Raw genomic sequence first — 19,123 nt, 5'->3', positions numbered from 1 at the left:
TCCACAGGAAGCATTTTATGGGTCTTTTTTTTCTCAATCTTTAAATAAGGTATTATCAATACTCCTCAGTGACCATGTACTGGAGTAAAACGTCAGAAAATAGCCAAAAACCGACACACCATGTTTTTTTTCATCTTCGTATAGATGTTATTACTACAATAGTTATTATTTATATACAAATTAGAAGTAGTTTGTAAGATATTGCTAGGAGTGTGTGTCACCAGTGATGATTTTAGGTGGTGGACCGGATTTCTCTCCCCCGGACCTATATTTCTATAATATTCAATGTTTATTACCAGAATTTTCGCTATACTACTCTTCACTCCCTGCTGTTGGAAGTCCTCCAGAGAAAAGTCTGAAATCACCATTGTGTGTGACACTGTTAGGACTGTGGGGGCCGCGGTGGCTCAATGGTAGAGTGTTCACCTCTGGTGCTTGGGGTCCCGGGTTCAAACCCTGCTCCCGCCAAGTGAACTTTGTGGTGGACAAATACCGTGTGCGTGGGTTTTCTCGGGGTTCTCCCGTTTCCTCCCACTTTCTGCATTCCACCATTTCGTTCATTTCCCATAATCACCGTCTCCTTTAGCCTAACCGGCATAATCGTGGGACGTAGAACTCAAAGATTTCATTTTCATTTTGTTAGGACTGTGTCACCGTCAGGCACGCGAGCAGAAATTTTTGTTGGAACAGGTTCAAGCTTTGGCGCCCAATAATACAAGGCAAGTTTAATGATATGGATTCAGATCCGTGGAACTGGTTCTATCTTTGATCTTATTCCTCTATTACAATCAATAGTTGTAGTAGATGTACTACTTCAAGTTTGAATATTCAGTTTGCATTGTTTAGAGGTCTACTGTAATTTTAAACTGTGAAACGAAACTCACTTCTTATTATTTAAGAGTTTAAATAACGACTTTCACATCACCGGCGTAAGGAAATCATTACATTCATCACATTCTGAATAAATAAAGAGAAAATTAATATTATGGAAATTCAATTCTTTCCTCTTTTAGAAGTAGATTTTTCGAAATCGCTGAAATATTTATTCTCTTATTTTTAATTAAAAGTTTATATACCAAATTTCATGTCTACGACTTAATTGAATCCTAACATTGGACGTTTTACTAAAGAAACGCAAATTTTGATGCAAAAGAAATAGCCATTTTTTTTTTTTTCACCTTGGGAGTGGAAGTTTACGTAAACGCTCTAACACGTATTCCATTACTTTCATTTAAGAGTTCATAAGCCGAATTTCACTTCTCTAACTTCAGTGAATTCTTACATTTGGCACATTGTGAATAATTAAAAACTTAAATATATATAAAGGGGAATTTCAATATTATAAAAACATTGTCTCCCTTTTCCATCTTAGTAGCAGAATTTTTGGATACGCTGCTGTTTCCGTATTGTTTTCTTAACCCTTAATGGCACTACCCTTTTCTTATCGTAGTTTGCACTTTCCGGGCCTGCGAGGCCCACCTCCACTGTAGTATGAACATGTGAACATAATTTAATGTAGATCGTTCTCAAAGAGTAAAAAATTGATATTTATTTTATATAATGTGTTCACTTTTACATACAGGAATATATATATATATATAGATTAGGGGCGGATCCAAGATATGATCAAGGGAAAGGCTAAACCATATTTTGCCGTTTTATCCAGTGTAAAGCAGGAATGAAATCCATTTTATCCAGTGTATACCTGAGCTTCAAGGGGGGCTATGGCCCCCCTTGGATACGCCACTGTATATATATATAAAATTTCTAAATTATATAAACAACACAATGTAAGGTATAATACACTAAACTTATTTCGAACATGAAAGGATGCAAATTTTCACGTTACATGTACGCTTTTTTTAAAACATATAGAGAGTATAAGCTTATTGTAAAAATATATGTGAATTTTGTATTTGTGCTTAGTGTTACCTTGAAGTATTTCTATACATACTGCATATTACATACATTGCTCACAGACAACGAACACACGCTCACTCTATACATTATTCTGACATTTGAAGCATACCACTTTGGTTTTCATGTCTCTAGAACTAGGGCACAAGTGACATCGTTTCGTTTTCTTTTCTTCAGGCCTTGGTGGCTTATCGCTTTCAATCTTGATACTACATCTTAGCAAATTCTCTCTTACAGAGCTTTTCAAAGTAGGTGATTCAGCTCTTCTCAACATTAGAGGTGTAATCAAATCATAAGCTAGCTCCTTGATGAAAACCCTTCGCTTATTCTCCTTTTGGATAATCCAATTCGAATTATCATATTGAAAACAAGATAAGAGTTTAATATTGCTACGTCTAACATATTCATGAAAAAAGCCAAATGCCATTTTCGCGTCTGTCTTTTGCCCGAATATTCTCGCAATTTTTGATCCATCTAATCGACGCCTCCTTTATTTTTATTGTAATAGTTGATGATTTCCGGCTTCCTTTTTTGGTGATTATCATCGATCATCGAATCATGATGCATGCTGCTGATGAGAATCACACTTTTGTTCTTTTTAGGAACATAACTGACCATTGTTACATCATTACAAAAAACAAATTCGGATGAATAAACACTTCTTTTATGATTAGGCCTCATGATGGGAGGAATGCTCCTGTTGTACGTTCTAACTGTTCCAACAATTGTTATGTTTCTTGTGAGACGGTATTCGGCTAAAGGAACGCTTGGAAAGTAATTGTCTGTTGTTATGTTACGTCCTTGATGTTGACTGTAGGAAGAAACTAAACGCTTGACAACTTCTGCTGCTAGGCCATTTTGAACTGGTTCACCAATTTTTCTGCCACAATAGAAATATCCGTCAAAAGCATAGCCAGATTTAGCATCGCACATCCAAAACACTTTCATTCCATATTTTGCTGGTTTTTTAGGCATGTATTGAGTAAAAGAATATCTTCCTCTAAATGGAATCAACTGTTCGTCAATTGTTAGTGATTCGCTAGGGATAACAACTTTTTTTTACAGTTTCTTAAGAAACAGTTCCACACATAGGACACATGCCCATCTTTTTCAGTCTTTTTACGAAACTCTCGTGTTCTCTTATCATTCAGGCGTAAACAGCTTAAAATACATTTAAATCTGTTGACAGACATTGTAGCGTTGTAATGCGGGTTCGAGTCGCAACTTTGCAACAGTTATCTGACTGACACATTCCAATTTTTCTCGACGCCAGCCAAAAGTAGGAGTCCTAAAAACGCTTACATTTCTTCCTTGTCTACTTCTCTCCATTTCTTACGAACTTCAGTTGCTGCTCGTCTTCCTTGCAAATTAGAACACAGCACAATTTCTTCCAAAATGTCATGTGTAATGAACAAATCAAACGCAGCGCGAGGAGAATCAGTAAATGTTCCCTGCCGTGGTCCAGGAGCTGGACGTATAATATTGTGAGATCTAGTCTGAGATTTTTTTGCCAGGAGAACTTCACCAGAAACGTCCGTCTTTTGAACGCAATTCTGCACTTACAATATTCGATGTTTCCGTCACTTGCCTCTGGATCAGAGTCATTTTCACTGGCACTTTCACTTGTATCTGAGTACTCGTTATTTTCTATATGAGTATCATCACGTACATTCGAATCATCACCATCACTGTCTTCACCACTGCTCAACCATAGACTAGTATCGCTTTTGTCCTCTTCTTCTAACATCCGTCTAATATTTTCACTTTCCGATACACTAGCCATACTTATAAATCACAGTAACGAATAACAATTGAATAGACCTACACCAACCATATGCAGTAAAACAAAATTTAGAAAGAGGTAACCCTTTTATATTTCGAAAACTACTCAGGATTCCATCGGAAAATATTCTCAAAAACTTTGCAGGACCTATTTTCAAGCACATAAAGATACAGCTATTTTCGTGCGTAAATAAAAGTAATTTATTTATTTCCTAAATATTAGTGTATTATAATATCAAACAATAACTTTCTTTATCAACAAATTGTGAAAGAAATGTGATGTCATCTAGTAGTTAAGTAAAAATATGATTTATTATATTTACTTCAATATTTGGAAAGAAATGAGGAAAAAAGGCAGAGCATATACACAAAATAATGAATTATTTGAGTTCGGGCCTACCAGGCCCGGATTGTGCAAAAGCGGGGTATATAAGGAAAATACGTTAAAGTTCAAAAAGTTAAAAGTACAAAACGGAAAGGTAATCACCATAACAGCTTTGAATATTCAACTGATGATGTCAGAAAGACTTAGCCTCATACATATATATTTATGAAATTTTGAGCCGAAAATAATACCTTCCGGGCCTCCGAGGCCCGGATTGTGCCAATAAGGGTTAAAAGCCGATTTACCGTTCAGATTTCTAGCTTAAACGAATTTTCACATTCGGCGAATTCCCAGGTTCTAATTAAACAAAGAGAAATTTGAGAATTTTAGAAATGTTTCTCTTTTTGTCCCTTTATGTAGAAGAAGTTTTGAAGACGTTGATAAAACGTAACTTCTTATTTGTTTTTAAGAAAGAGTTTACGTGCAAAGTTTTATCTCCATAGCTTAAGGGATTCGAACAATATATTATCCTGGGCAAAAATTGTGATTCCTATTCGGATATGTATTTTTTTTTTTTAAATCCTTTCTTCTTCCTTATTTTCGTAATAAAAGAGATGTATTGTTTCCAATTATCACGCTTCTATCTGTAATAATAAGGCCTGGGCGACGATGAGTTATTTATTTGTAGCCTACCCTTTAATATAATAGTATAGAGTATTATTATTATTATTATTATTATTATTATTATTATTATTATTATTATTATTATTATTATTATTATTATTATTATTATTATTATTATTATTATTATAAGTAATGGTACGGTAGTTGGTTGGAAGATACTTTCTTTTCGTCACGGAGGCTATATGAAATGTGCTTTACAGTATGACGTAGAGTTCGAACGACATGATCTTCAATGGGAACTGAACCTGGGTTTCGTAGTCCTAAGTCTCATATGTTGACCTTATAACCAGGACAGAAGTCGTGCTTACATCTTTAGTATACGTACCTTTGATATGGGCAGTAATAGAAAGCTTGATTTACTTATATTTAGCCGAATGTGAATGTGCTACTTACCTAGGAAATGGCGTGTTTCCATCACCGGTTGCGTTTGTCTGCAGACTCTCTACTGACTACTACCCGGTATCAGAGTTTCCATTGCAGGTGACTGAGTTACAACTGGACCATGTATATTGCATCCCATCCCTCTTTACAGTCTTTCTACAAGTCAGTGATAGTGCGGTCCTCGATGATGGGACAAGCGCCGCTTGAGGAGGCTGAAATCCATTGGGATGGCATTTGGACTGTTGACAGACATGCCAGAGAAGGAAATTGCCTTAACTCCGCTTTTCTATTCCATACAGCGATAGAATTCCAGCGATGTTTTTTTTCGTGTGACTGGATGTCTTGTCTTGGTATAGTTCAACCTGGTTCACGTCTTGTTCGTACAATGCTAAGATTTCATGCTGGTATATTTCAGTCAGGACATATGTCTGGTAGCATTGATTTTGACGTTTTGCTCTACCTTTCGGAGACGCAGTTTTCCCCTGTATGATAAAGCGACCACAATCACGAATCTTTTAAAGAAACAGTTCTAGATGCTCGCGTCGGCATAGTGGGCCCAGAATTTTGTGCGGCATATTTACGTACAATAAGAATCACAGTGATATGACCTACAACGCACGACACCGTGAACTTAGCATCGAAAGGTCCAAAATGAATCTCTCCCAAACTCTGTTTAGTTTCGGTAGCATCAGACTACCCTCGACCGTATTGCTGTACTATATATCTAACAAGATACTCAATTGCTTCCCTCGTGGCAATCTCACGACGATGGGTTGCGTATGCGCAGCACAATTGCACATTTACTTCGGCTCAATATAATTGAATCAACCTCTTTAGTAATACTATAATAGTAGTAGTAATGCAGGAATACTTACATGGATGCGTAGGAGTGAAAGGGTAATCCAACGAAGGCAATCGGGGAGCCGTTGATGGATGAAGCGATGGCGGACAATGATAACAGAACATCCCTCGCCGTGCAGCGATCTAGAAAGCAATCAGAAATGCATTTCAGTAACGAAAATAAAACTTTGTATTTGTACTTAACAGAGTACAGGTGTGACCGTTGCAAAAAGATAAATTATAATAGATACAACTTGCTGATTAAGCACTGTATTTTACTTGATATAGAGAACATAAATTTAAAAAAAAAATCCAGCAGAAATGAAAAACTTGATTATCACTAACAAAGAACGATCTATAAGTTTTAGCGCACATTTTTTTCTCGTAAACCGTTCATGTGAGCTAACCGCAATTACGTTATTCTGTTCAGTTCCATGGGATCTATCACAAGATCAGTGTTTTAATTTCGGACAATATTTCACGTATGGCAAGATAGCCCCCCCTCCCACTTGAGAAAATTGAAACAATGACTAGGTCATTCGTTTGTACTACGTTTGTATCGATTGTACCGAAAATATTTTCGTTTGTACCATTTTCCTTATAGGGTTACTTGAGAGGTCGACTGGGGGGGGCTATCTTGGCGCCAAGATACCCCCCCCCGTATCACAGCACAAAAAATTGGAATACACCATTCGAAAGCAAATCGTTTGTACCGTTTGTACCGAAAAAAGTTTTGTTTGTACCCTGATAGTTTTCGAAAAACAGGGGATGGCATTTGGGGGGGGCTATCTTGGCGCCAAGATACATTCAAATTTAAAAAAAAATGAATTTTTCAGTAATTTCTCAACGTTAGAATTGAATCGGCGAGTGGGAAAACAGTGTGAGTCCAAAATAAATGTGAAGTAAAGGCAAAAATAACACTAAAGATATAGAACTACAAGTTGTAATGAAGAGCAGTGCAATTTGCAAGACCTTACACGTTATAACAAAATGCTATAATGTCGACTGTACATTTGTGGCATTAACAAACGAAAGTTATTTTTTCAAATATCTCAAAATGCGTTTTCTGGACTAGTAGTGGTTTTCCACTCACAGATTCAATTAATTTTTCTCTATTTCTGCCCTTTTCCTTAAGTAAATACATATTATTCAGCAATGGCCTATTTGCTTTCGTCTATTGTCTATGAAAGCGGCAAACTTCTCGAGCCGTTAATGTGACAGATATAAACAGCTAATTTTTTCAGTTGGTGTAAAGCTGAAACGTGGAAGGACGAAGGTGAGCAAACATTTCATCTTTTAGTTTTCTTTGTTTAAGATTATTTCTGTAAATCCATTTTCTTTCTGAATTTGTACACACTTCGTTATTCTTTTTACGGTATTTATTTACGGAAAAGGGCACAAATAGATTAAATTTAATTGAATCGTTGAGCGGAAAAACACTACTAGTACACAAAACGCATTTTGAGATGTTTGAAGAAAGAACTTTCGTTTGTTAATGCCACCAATGTACAGTAGACATTATAGCATTCTGTTATAACGTGCGAGGTCTTCCAAATTGTACTGCTCTTCATTACAACTTGTAGTTCTACATCTTTAGTGTTATTTTCGCCTTTAACTCAAAATGGCTTATTTTGAACTCACACTGTTTTCCCACTCGCCGATTCAATTTTAACGTTGCGTTATTCCCAACAAGTCCTTTTTTTTTATTTGGATATGTACAAGAGTTCTAAATACACATAAATTCACATGAATAGACACATAATACTAATTAATTGGCATGGAAAAAGTACATATTAGGAGGCCTATCTTGCGTACAAGATAGCCTCCCAAATGCCATCCACTCTTTCTTGAAAATTATCAGGGTACAAACAAAACTTTTTTTCGGTACAAACGGTACAAACGATTTGCTTTCGAATGGTGTATTCCAATTTTTTGTGCTGTGATACGGGGGGGGGCTATCTTGGCGCCAAGATAGCCCCCCCAGTTGACCTCTCAAGTAACCCTATAAGGAAAATGGTACAAACGAAAATATTTTCGGTACAAACGGTACAAATGTAGTACAAACGAATAACCTAGTCAGTGTTTCAATTTTCTAAAGTGGGGGGCTATCTTGCCATACGTCAATATTTCAGGTAAACAGAAATTAAAATCTAAGGGTTAATTGTATTTCTAGACTATATCTCATTAGCCATACTGTGTGTTATCGTTCTGCTATTTATCAGGGTCATTATGAAGAGAATAATCAGGATATATATTTTTGTACAGTGACGCACCCACCGAGGGTCCCGCTGGGTCCGCCTCCTCCCAAAACTTCCTAACTCAACATACGTTTGTACATTTTCTCAATAAAACTACTTCTTTAACAGGTAAATATGGTTGATATAGCATGGCAATTTAATCTTTACACTTCATCTGTACTCTTTCTCTTATAAGGAGGCATGAGTAGAGCACCTATCTCTTGTGTGTGGAACACTTAAACAGAAAGTTTTATAAAACATGCGTTTTCAGTTATACGTTTGCTGTATGGTAAGTCCAAAAAACTACAGGAATTACAATGTAACCTGCCTTTTTAAGTACGCCACCTACAATTTTTCCTTGGTGTACTTCCCGCATGGATTCGAACCCGAGTCTAACACTCCGAAAGCGTGTACGCTACCCAAATAGCCGCAAGGGATCTCAGAAACTGTAGTAGATTTCTAATCTATGCTATGAATAAGTAGATATCGGAAGTCTTTTAAAAACAGTTCTGTTCTTTTATGAATCAGGTCCGAAGCAAAAATGGTCAGAGATATCGGAAAATATATTTTTTTTTTCTGGAATCGATTCAGCATCTCAAGAACAGCTTCCATCTGATACGTTAACCTTTTATCAATGAGTTGAGTTGATTTTGAGTTTAACGTCCCGTTCAGGCTATATGAGACGTGGACCTACTGATTAACGTGGAATCCGAACCACATGAGCTCCCGCCGGGAATCGAACCCGGGACTCCCACGCCAAAGGCGCGTATGCTAACCGCTTAGCCACGGAGGAGCTCGAACCTTTTATCAAGTAAGAAGTGGTTGAAATTAACTATTTTTCGTTTCAACATTGATTGCCATAAAACGAGAACGGGAACTATAGCCACAAGCTGTTTATTTTCATCGAGTCATCGTCAAAAGAAATCACACCATCTTCCGGAGTTCTCTACTAAAACCAGAAGCGGTAGAAATTTACTCCCTCTTCTGGTTTCAATATTGACCACCACAGAGCAAACACAGTAAGAGATAACGACAAGTTGTTTTCTGAAATCGATTCAGTGTCCCAAGAATAGGTACCCTCTACTCATTCAACCCCCTATTCAAACCAGAGTGGTACAAATTAATTATTTCCCGAGTTGAACGTTTTGAATGACTAATAATAATTGATGTTCTGAGAATGTTCTTATTCAGAATGAAATGTATCAAGTAACTCTTTCATAAGTTGTCTTGCATGATTATTACCGGTAAAATTTTCGTATATGATAATTTATGTTTTAGTTATTAGATACAGTTATGTCTTATATGTGGTTGAAAAAAGCCGTAATCTTTAAACCATATAATAAACTGACCTAAATGAAGCATCGTAGTAAATGTTACAAAAGGATTGAGAATGAGTGTCATCTAGTGGATTGGTAAATAAATAGCAAACCATACTTTTAGTCTAGTTTTTGGTTATTATTTAGTTTCTCGCCCAGATCACTTGGTAGTGTCTCTAGCTCATTACTAATGATTATGATTCTTTATTTGTGATTGTGATGAGTATAAATACAGTGTGGACGTACGGCATAAAACCTACAGTGGATAAAACACGAACCAACTTGTGCGAAGTGATTATTAGAAAGCACGAATGCTATCTAGTCGAGTCAGGGCATAAGCACAGCAGGGGGACCCGAACGGCAGCGATTGGATGCGTCCGTATGGAACAGGCGCGTCAGCGTTGGTAGGTGCACGTACGAACGAGGTTGTTTATAACGACACATTATAAGTCACAGTACTGGCTCCGGAGCTGTCGACTTAATTCGAGGAGACACTAGAGGTCATCCTAGTTTTTTTTATTATCTCTAACATAAAGAACTAACGCTAATGCAACTGGAAAAAAGTGCCCGAGATTGGATAAAATTCGAATAGCGTTTTTAATACAAAATTTAAAGACATTGAGTCCAACGAAGCTATTTTCAAACATATTCGTTCATGTGGTCACGACAACAGCGACCTTAAACTTTATCTATGCCAATGGTAGAAGTTACTCGTATTTCATTGGCTTCGATAACGAATAAGCAAGAACAAATACCATCTCTCAATGGTTAGTTTAGTAATAACAAGTAACACTTCCCAAGTGTAACATTTCGATTTTAATAAAATCTACCAGGAAGATACTACCCAAAAAATAAATGAATACGTGTTTTTTTTATTTTCTAGTTGGCCCAGCGCAACAAATTGATTCTTCGGCGTATATTAGCTTCTAAATTGGAGATATGAGCTTTTTATTTGAGATGTTTATCGAAGCTGACGCCAAGATATTTAGCACTATTCTGAAAACATAATTCTGGACCAAAGAGTAAGAGATGTAATTGCTCAGGACTTCGTGTTGGACAATATTTGTTGCGTTTGACGCCAAACAAGGTCATTTGAATTTTAGATTAATTTAGTTTCAGTTTCCATTCCTCATATCTGACAAATTTATCAGTTGCTGGTTGTAAAATTAAGTTTGTAGGATCTACCGATGAATATAGAGTGAGGTGTGAGGTATCGTTTACAAACTATATAGACCTATATCAGCTACGTATAAAATATAGAGTAGTGGAGACAAAACAGAGCCTTGCGGAACTCCGGTTTCAGTGTAAAATGGTGGGACTGTGTTTGATTAACTTGTATAAATGCTAAGCGGTAGTGAAGAAAATTGGCGATAAGCCGTACGTAATTTAGAGATATAATGTGAAGTAATTTAAAGAGAAGCCCCTGATGCGAAACAGTATCAAATGCACGCTCAATATGAAAGGAAAATAAAACAGCAAGTAGCTGTTTATTGTAATGGTTAATTACATAGTTTGACAACTTTAAAAGTTTATCAGCTGTGCTAAATGACGGTCAAAAGCCAGCTTAAATAGATAGCAGAGTAGAATGAGTGCGTAAGGAGAAGTGGAGGCGCTTTACCAGAGGGTCTTGCTGAAAACATTAGCAAGACTAATCGATCGGTAAGATTCAAGGAACGTAGAATCCTTGTTGGGTTTAAGAAATACTACTATTTTAGTAAGCTTCTATATCGTTGGAGAGAAGCACATAGTTAAGATAGTTAATTAGAGTATTGCGAGGGGAAACATTGAAAACGGTTGGTGCCTGGCGAAGTTGATTGTAAGTGACGACATCAGCTCCAGGAGCTGTATTACCGCGATATTCGAGAGAATCGACAATATCATCAACGGTAAGAGGAAGTTAGTAGTTCAGTCGAATCTAGTTGATTTTCTATAGTAGGTGTAAACAATGTTCGGGTATGGTCACCTAAACTGTTAATGTGACAATGAGATGAATAGCTAAAAGGTGGTGTAGAGTGAGGTGTGAAAATGGCCCCAAAACACTTGGCAAAAACTGTTGTTTTCTCTTTATAAGTGGTACCATCAATCAGAATGGGATACTGTGAGCCGTGTTTCTGATAAGTAAGCCTCGTTTCATGGCATAAGATGACCTCCAATCTAGCCGTTTGCTAGCGATAATGTAATGCTTGACCATGCGTTGGAATTGTCGATGTAGTGGAAGTGCTGATGACCTGTTTTTCGGTACTCTTCTAAATAGTCGTGAGAACGGTGATAGTAATTGGCATAAATCTAAGCTAATACTATATGGCATGAGTTCTAAGTAAAAAGATTTCACTTAAATAAAGCATCACGCTGAGTGAATAGAGTAGAGATACAAGAGTTTGAGGCTGAAACGTTCACAGGAGCTGCTGATGTACTAGCAGGTGATTCAATTGATGTATATGATGGACGAACAGGTGACCGGGAACAGTCTCGATCTCGAGAAGGCGAGCTATCAGATTGTTGACAAGAATTGGAAGGCTTGCGGTTCTCAGTACGAGCTGTTTCCAGTCTAGGTTCTAGTGGTGGTCCCATGACAGTTGATGGTAACCTTGATTTTTTGTCTCGGTGGAAAATGAAAATCCAGTTTAGGAGGTATGGGTCATCGTCAGTGACTGCAGAGAGGCAAACCTTTAGCCTGCCGAGCCAAAAACCCTTGGAAAAGCGTAAACATAATTGCATTAAACTCGCAAACAACGTAGGCTTACTTACTTAATTTTCAATCAATATAACCTTTATATATGCATATATTCTTTAGATTTTCTCTAGAATGCGGCGTAAACATTGTAAAATTATCTCTTGAAATCAGAAAAGAAGAAAAAAGTATGACACTCAGCACTTCTAACATTTATTTGAACTGATTTAAAGTATTATGTGATGCCAATGCGACAAAAATCTTTACACTACAAGTAGTTTTATTGCTAATTTTTACCAGAGCCATCTAATAACAAAATTATAATTTTCAAATGAATATATTATTACTTTCCTTTCTTGACCCAAGGATCTGTGTTGCAATACTAACCATTTTTCAGAATCATCTTCTGTGCTATATGTACCGGCACTCTGAAATTTTGTACAGATATGCATACATGAAGACAATACAATATTTTAACATAATTTTCAGTAGCGTGAATACAGTCACATTTTTAATCAATATATTAGTATATTACTTTCAGAATGCTCGTCTTTCGCACGGGGAGAATAGTTCAATTTTTGACTTAAACTGCATCAGAAGTGTCACTGCTCATCTCAGCGTCCTCGAAAACTGTGAATTCGACGTTAATATCGGTCATTTTTGATCATATATATATATATATATATATATATATATATATATATATATATATATATATATATATATGTATGTATGTATGTATGTATGTGTGTGTGTGTGTGTGTGTGTGTGTGGTATATATATATATATATATATATATATATATATATATATATATATATATATATAAAAGTGACTACGTTTGTGACTTAGTAACTATTGAACCATCGGACTGATCTGGATCAAATTTTCAATAGATGAGCTTCGGGCCTGGGATGGTTGTTATCATTTCACTTTGTCGGTGCAACTTAGGGGAGAGGGAGATATTTAAAATGATCGAAAATGACCGATATTAATGTCGAATCCACAGTTTTCGGGGACGCTGAAATAAATAGTGACACTTCCGATGCCGTTTAAATCCAAATTCAGCCCTTTATGTTGAAAATAAAATGTATTCTCCCCAGTGACGACGCCAGAGGGGGGCAAGGGGGGCAAGTAGCTACTTCTGCCCCCCTAGTAGCTACTTCTGCCCCCCTGACTGCCACCTAGACTGCCCCCCCAAGACTCCTACAATCTTTAAACATTCTACATGTAGTATTTTATATTAGTATCATAACCAATCTCATCGTCAAATTGTAGTCTACTTTCCATGCATTTACTATGTGGCAGATTAGTCCTCAAGCTTTCTTCTTTGAGTGTCTGTATGCAAGCATACTTCTGTTTTCTAATTTAGCGCTTTTGAGGTAAATTTTAGTTATACATCTTTTTTATGATTTTTGATTATTGTGTCTAGCGAACAATACTAGATTTGGTTGATTAGTTTTCTTCTCATTGGATCAACTTCGAAGGGAACAAAAGAAAGGTAACTTGTTTGTATTTTGAAGTTTTCAGTTTCATATTTTGTTTTATTTAAAGGTTCTATATTTCTTTTTTCTGAAACAGTATTCTCGGCTTTCAATATTCAGAGGATGTGCTTATAACAGCTTAGTTTGCAATTATCAGGGCTTAATTTTTGAAGGGAATAAAAAGAGTTGTTTTCCCTTCCTGCAAATGATAATAATAAATTTATGGAATTAAACTGATTCCCAATAAAACGTATTGTCACATGCTGATCTTTAGTTAGTAATTGGTTTATACTAGTGCTCCCTTACTTATTTTGTTTCAAAGTACTGACGTGACGTCTACCATATTGACTAGGAACTGCTGAAAAATTCGTAGCACAACCCAGAAGTGCACATGGAATGGTGAAGTTTTACTTCTTCTACACTTCCCCGAGAGTCAATATACTACCTTGTACAGTGCTCCAGTTTTTGCAGAAAAGTTTAAAAATCTGAAGATTTCCTCACACCACTGTTCGTAGCACTACCCCTATCAGATCTAAAATGGCGTCCTTTCAAGTGTTATTTAAGTTTGGAAAATAAGTACACGTAATAGTTAGACGGAGCTAAATCTGCGGAATAAGAATGTTGATCTAGACATTGAAATCCTAGGTTATGCAATGTCAGTTGGGTTCGCAGGGGCTTGATGGACAGGTGTTTTCTCCTGAAGGAACAGAATTCCATTCTTTTCATTTTCCGCGGCGTTGAACTTCGAATTTTTCTTTCAGTTTTGTAAGTAATGCAGAGATTCTGGATTAAATATCTGACCGTAGCGGAGGTAGTCTACCAGTACGACTACATACTTATCCCAGAAGAATGTTGCAAACAGTTTCTCAACCTAATTCTGTGTCTTGAACTTCTTGGGGCGAGGGAGAAATGAGTGCTACTACTCCATTGACTGTTGTTTCGTTTTAGGATCATAGTGGTAGAACCATATTTCGTCCATGGTTACTATTCGTGAGCGAAATTGATCAACATTAGGGTCAAGTGGGAAGAAGACTTCTCTTAATGCCGTCACTCTTTTATTCTCCTGACAGATTTTTTGGGAACCCATTATGCCGAGAACTTGCGCATACCCAAGCCATTCTGAATTATGCTACCGACGCGTTCCAAAGAAATGCCCACAATTTCTAACACAAGTTTTGTTGAGAAGGTAAAAACGAGGGGAGAGGTTTTTCTGAGAAAGCGAGGTGCAGCAAGACCTCAGACTATAATAAATATATCGTGAGTTTACTATACACTTTAAAAACCATATAAATAATAGCTTAAATTATTTTTGTCACTCAAAAACTGGAGTGGCCTAGGCCCTCCGGCCCCAGGCTATATCCACCACTGGCTGAAATGCTGCAATTTTCAAGAATAATGTCACAAATTGCATCCATGATTTCGGGAAGAGTCATTGCTTTTAATCATTATGAATGTAAAGCATAATTTGTTGAGAAATCGGCACGTTTATACTAAGCCACTTACTTCTTCACCACTTTATATAACGGAGGTGAGTCCCGTCGCGTTTCACTGATTTCCTAATTAATTTACTTCAGTGACTTCCCTTGGTGGAACAAACATGTTATAACAGTTAGGATCTGGATGTTCGTAAAATTGTGTTTGGGCACACATAATCACTTCAGAGGCCTGAGAAACAATAAGAATTTTATTATTAATATGAAAATTTGAATTTGTATATACATACAGAGAGATGTTTTTCTAAACTACGTTTCATTTTTTTACCTAGTACCTACACTCCTTATGGATTGGACTACGACATATTCATCAGCTCCTCGTAAATATTCTCTCTCTCTCTCTATACATATATATATATATATATATAGAGAGAGAGAGAGAGAGAGAGAGAGAGAGAGAGAGAGAGAAAGAGACATAGCATATAGTACTAGACGCATGTGTTACTTGTAGCATACGCGGAAGTAATTCAATTTACATTTAGGCTTCAAAAGTTTCATTGAAAAATATTTCATGTGCAGACGTTACTTATTTGTTAGTTACAAATTTTACTTGAAATAAGTTTAATTTATAATCATATAGGTTTAATATGAAAACAGCAACGAAATGCACAATGTAACGTAAAATAAGTCAAATTTTTGGTATGGCAAATAGCCGCCCCCCCCCCCGACCCTCCTTTGCCCCCCTAAGAACTTAAAGCTGGCGTCGTCACTGATTCTCCCCATGAGAAGAAAGAGTATTTTGCTAGTTAGAAGATTACATATGTGCGTAGACAATTTCAGTTAACGAAGCATTACTTCAACAGATGGCAGGTGATTTAGCGCTTGTTCCAAACTTTTATGTCGCACCTTTAACGGAAAAATTAGCACCATTGCCTTTCACAAGTGCTCTTTTACGAATTGCAATCCAACGTTCTTGCATACGTACTAAGGGTGAATAATATGGACTGGGTATGTATATATAGGGCGTTTCAAAACAACACCGACAACGTTTGTGAGGTGATTCCTTACACCAAGATAAGACGAAAAGTATAGACCAACCTGAGTGCACAACTGCTTCCTTTAGGATTTATAGGCTGCCGACAAGATGAAAAAATGAAATTTAAAGCTCCGTAGCTCCAAAACTATGGGAAATACCGTAGCAGGGTCAAGACTTCACTTAGGAACTAATATGCGCGCTATCCAAAAATACATGTTTCATAATCCTAAGGTACACACGCAACAATTTTTATTGTAAGACTTTGGCTATGGGCATGTACTTACCACCTACCTCTATAAAAATTATTGCAGAAGTACCTTAGGATTCTGAAACATGGATATTTGGATAGGGCACATACTAGTTTCTAAATGAAGTCTTTATTCGACTGTTGGAAAATAGGTTTGGGCGGAAAGTGCTCGCTAATATGCGAGTGGCCTGTTTGTTGTTAGGGAAGCCGGATGTGAAAAGAATGTAGTTGATAATGTCGGATGTTTTAAGTGAGTTTTTGCTGTGTGTAATAAGGAAGATTTATAGCATAGAAATTTGGTGTAGATGTGGAATTATAAATATGATTTGTGCTAAGCACAGAGTGCATGATGCAGAGATTTAGAATAAAGATTTATGCTAAGTATTCTAGTAAATGTAAGATAACTAAATAAATAAGGCAAATTGCTTTCACATATTAGCGCAGTCGGTAGGATTAAAATAAAACAAACAAGCAAGTTATATTTAGCACAATTATTTTATCGAAACCGTAACAATTTCTTTACGATGTGAAAATCTCTGTATTAAATTTATTTTAGATATAGGTGCTATTGTATTTGCTATAAGTGTTAAGCATAAACAGCAACGGTTTCCATTAAAACCGGTAATGAAATTTTAGTATACATTAAGAAATGCATATATAACCACCATTGCTACTATGGGTTATATTGATATCATGGTTACCTTCAGAATGAAAACCTTAATCGGTCGTTAGTCATTCTTCAACAAGATATGTCAATGCCCGTAATGGGCCGCGATTGGTTAGATGTTTTAACGCCAATGTGGAGGCAGCAAAGTGTTGGTAAATTTTTAAATCAGAATATGTTAGCACCTGTGTTGGAAACAAGAAATGACACAGAACATCTTGACCAAGAGATTTTGCAATATTTTAAGTCAGTATTTCCTGAATGTATTGATAACCCAGTGCAAGGGTATAAAGTCACGAAACCTATAAAGAAGATGCAATGCCAATATTTAGAGAACCTATGAAATACCTAATGCTCTAATGGGTGCAGTCAAAGAAAAGTTAGACAAGTTATGTAAGCTAAACATTGTGCAGAAAATGGAGTTTTCGGATTGGGGACGCCGATGGTGGTAATTCGGAAAAAGAATGGGGACTTATGTCTATGTTTTAATTTCAAGCAGACAGTTAACCGTTAGGCCTATACGAAAAAGTGTTCTCATCCTATCCCTAAAATTAAGGAAAAATGAAATAAGGTGGTGGGAGCAAGATATTTCGTGGTTTTAGATCTCAGCAATGCGCATTTACAATTAGAGGTGGACGAAAAATCTACTAAATATTTCGTTATAAACACTCCTTGGGGACCTTTTAGACAGTCTAGATTACCCTTTTGATCAAATTGTTCACCGCAAATATTTTAACGTTTTATGGACCACATACTTCAGGAATGTGACGGTATTGCAACGTATTTGGATGAGAATTAGTCCTAGAAGCGACAGTCCTATTAGCGACAGGAACTGTTATCTGTCCTATGAGCGACCGATTCATTTACATTGAGATGATGGAAGATGATGTGGTTCTCTCTCGTAAAATATGTTTGCCTCTGGCGTTATTAGCGTCCGAACAACCTTGCTATGAAAAATATACGTGTAGTGATACGGTTCGTCAAATATATTTTCCCTCTACTGTGAGTGCAAATAAAACTTTTTTTTTTAATTTTGAGTTAGATTTGACATAAAACATATTAAATAACTTAACGAGAAAACGGGGATATTTCCATGAAAAGTATATTCCTATGTAATTATTAAAATCCAGTTGTAATATCCCCTTTCTTCAAAAGCTCTGTTTTCTGTACTTAATTTGATTCAAATCTAATTACTCACTAAGCACAATAATATATTTTATTTTGAAAACTTAAACGTGTAACAGTTTCGCCAACTATTTACTTTTTAGACTTCCGAAGACAGTGTGAATAAAGTAAATAAAAAAAATATTCAATGATAAAAGTTTTTGATATCCCTTACATCTGATTGGCTATTCTCAACCAATCCCACCAATTACAATGCAGTTCATTCTAAACAAAGCAAAAGGTAAACAAACTCTTTAAACTATCTTCCTCCCTATTGTAAGCTACTAAAACGTAAACTAATTGCTTAATTTACTTCTTCCTTGTTTTGACTTATACATAAAAGCTTGTCGTATAGCAATCTGAAATAATCCCTTATAACTAGACGAACTGTTAAGTCCTGCGAGAGATTTGTAACTTGTGTAATAATTTCTTCGAATGCACCGTGTTTTTAGATTTCCTTGATATCCTTAAGTGGTGAACACCCTCTTTCCATGGGCGCCCGATGGGAAGGCAGATGTCGCCCCCTGGCTCACGAAAATGTATACGTAATACGTATAGCAAATCACGTATATTAAATACCAGATATACCAGACGTGATATAGCAACCATGGAGATGCCCCTCCCTAGAAAATTTTCTTCAGGCGCCCCTACCTGTTTCTGATTTCTTTCTTATGCCATAAAGATATTCAATCTAAACTTATACTCCGTATCATTTTAACATGAAATTTTTAATTATATTAAAATCATAGACAAAGGCGGAGCTACTCTAAATATTTAGTTAGTTTTCCCCTTGATATAATCAGTGTATTCATACAAATTAGTTCAAATATATAATATTAGGAAAAACGTATAAAAGATTGTTAATATAATAAGAGCATTCTTACGTATTAAATTTAGGTGGAGCGAAAATTTTCATAGTACATTTTGTTAGGTTCTAAATCA

At 36.2% G+C, this 19,123-nt stretch overlaps 1 protein-coding gene across 1 annotated transcript in view; it reads right to left on the bottom strand.

Moving 5' to 3' along the window:
* Positions 1–19,123, bottom strand: part of Drgx (Dorsal root ganglia homeobox) — a 276,072-nt gene that overhangs the window by 185,405 nt on the left and 71,544 nt on the right. The window contains exon 2 of the mRNA XM_081760532.1: positions 5,965–6,073. Coding sequence (XP_081616658.1) covers positions 5,965–6,055 — 91 coding nt within the window. The 5' untranslated portion in view covers positions 6,056–6,073. The remainder of the gene's footprint in view (positions 1–5,964; positions 6,074–19,123) is intronic.

This window comes from Thermobia domestica, chromosome 5 (genome assembly GCF_964235325.1).
Source record: "Thermobia domestica chromosome 5, izTheDome1.hap1.1, whole genome shotgun sequence".
NCBI classification, from domain to species: Eukaryota; Metazoa; Arthropoda; class Insecta; order Zygentoma; family Lepismatidae; genus Thermobia; species Thermobia domestica.
This window is presented reverse-complemented; position numbering and strand designations above follow the sequence as displayed.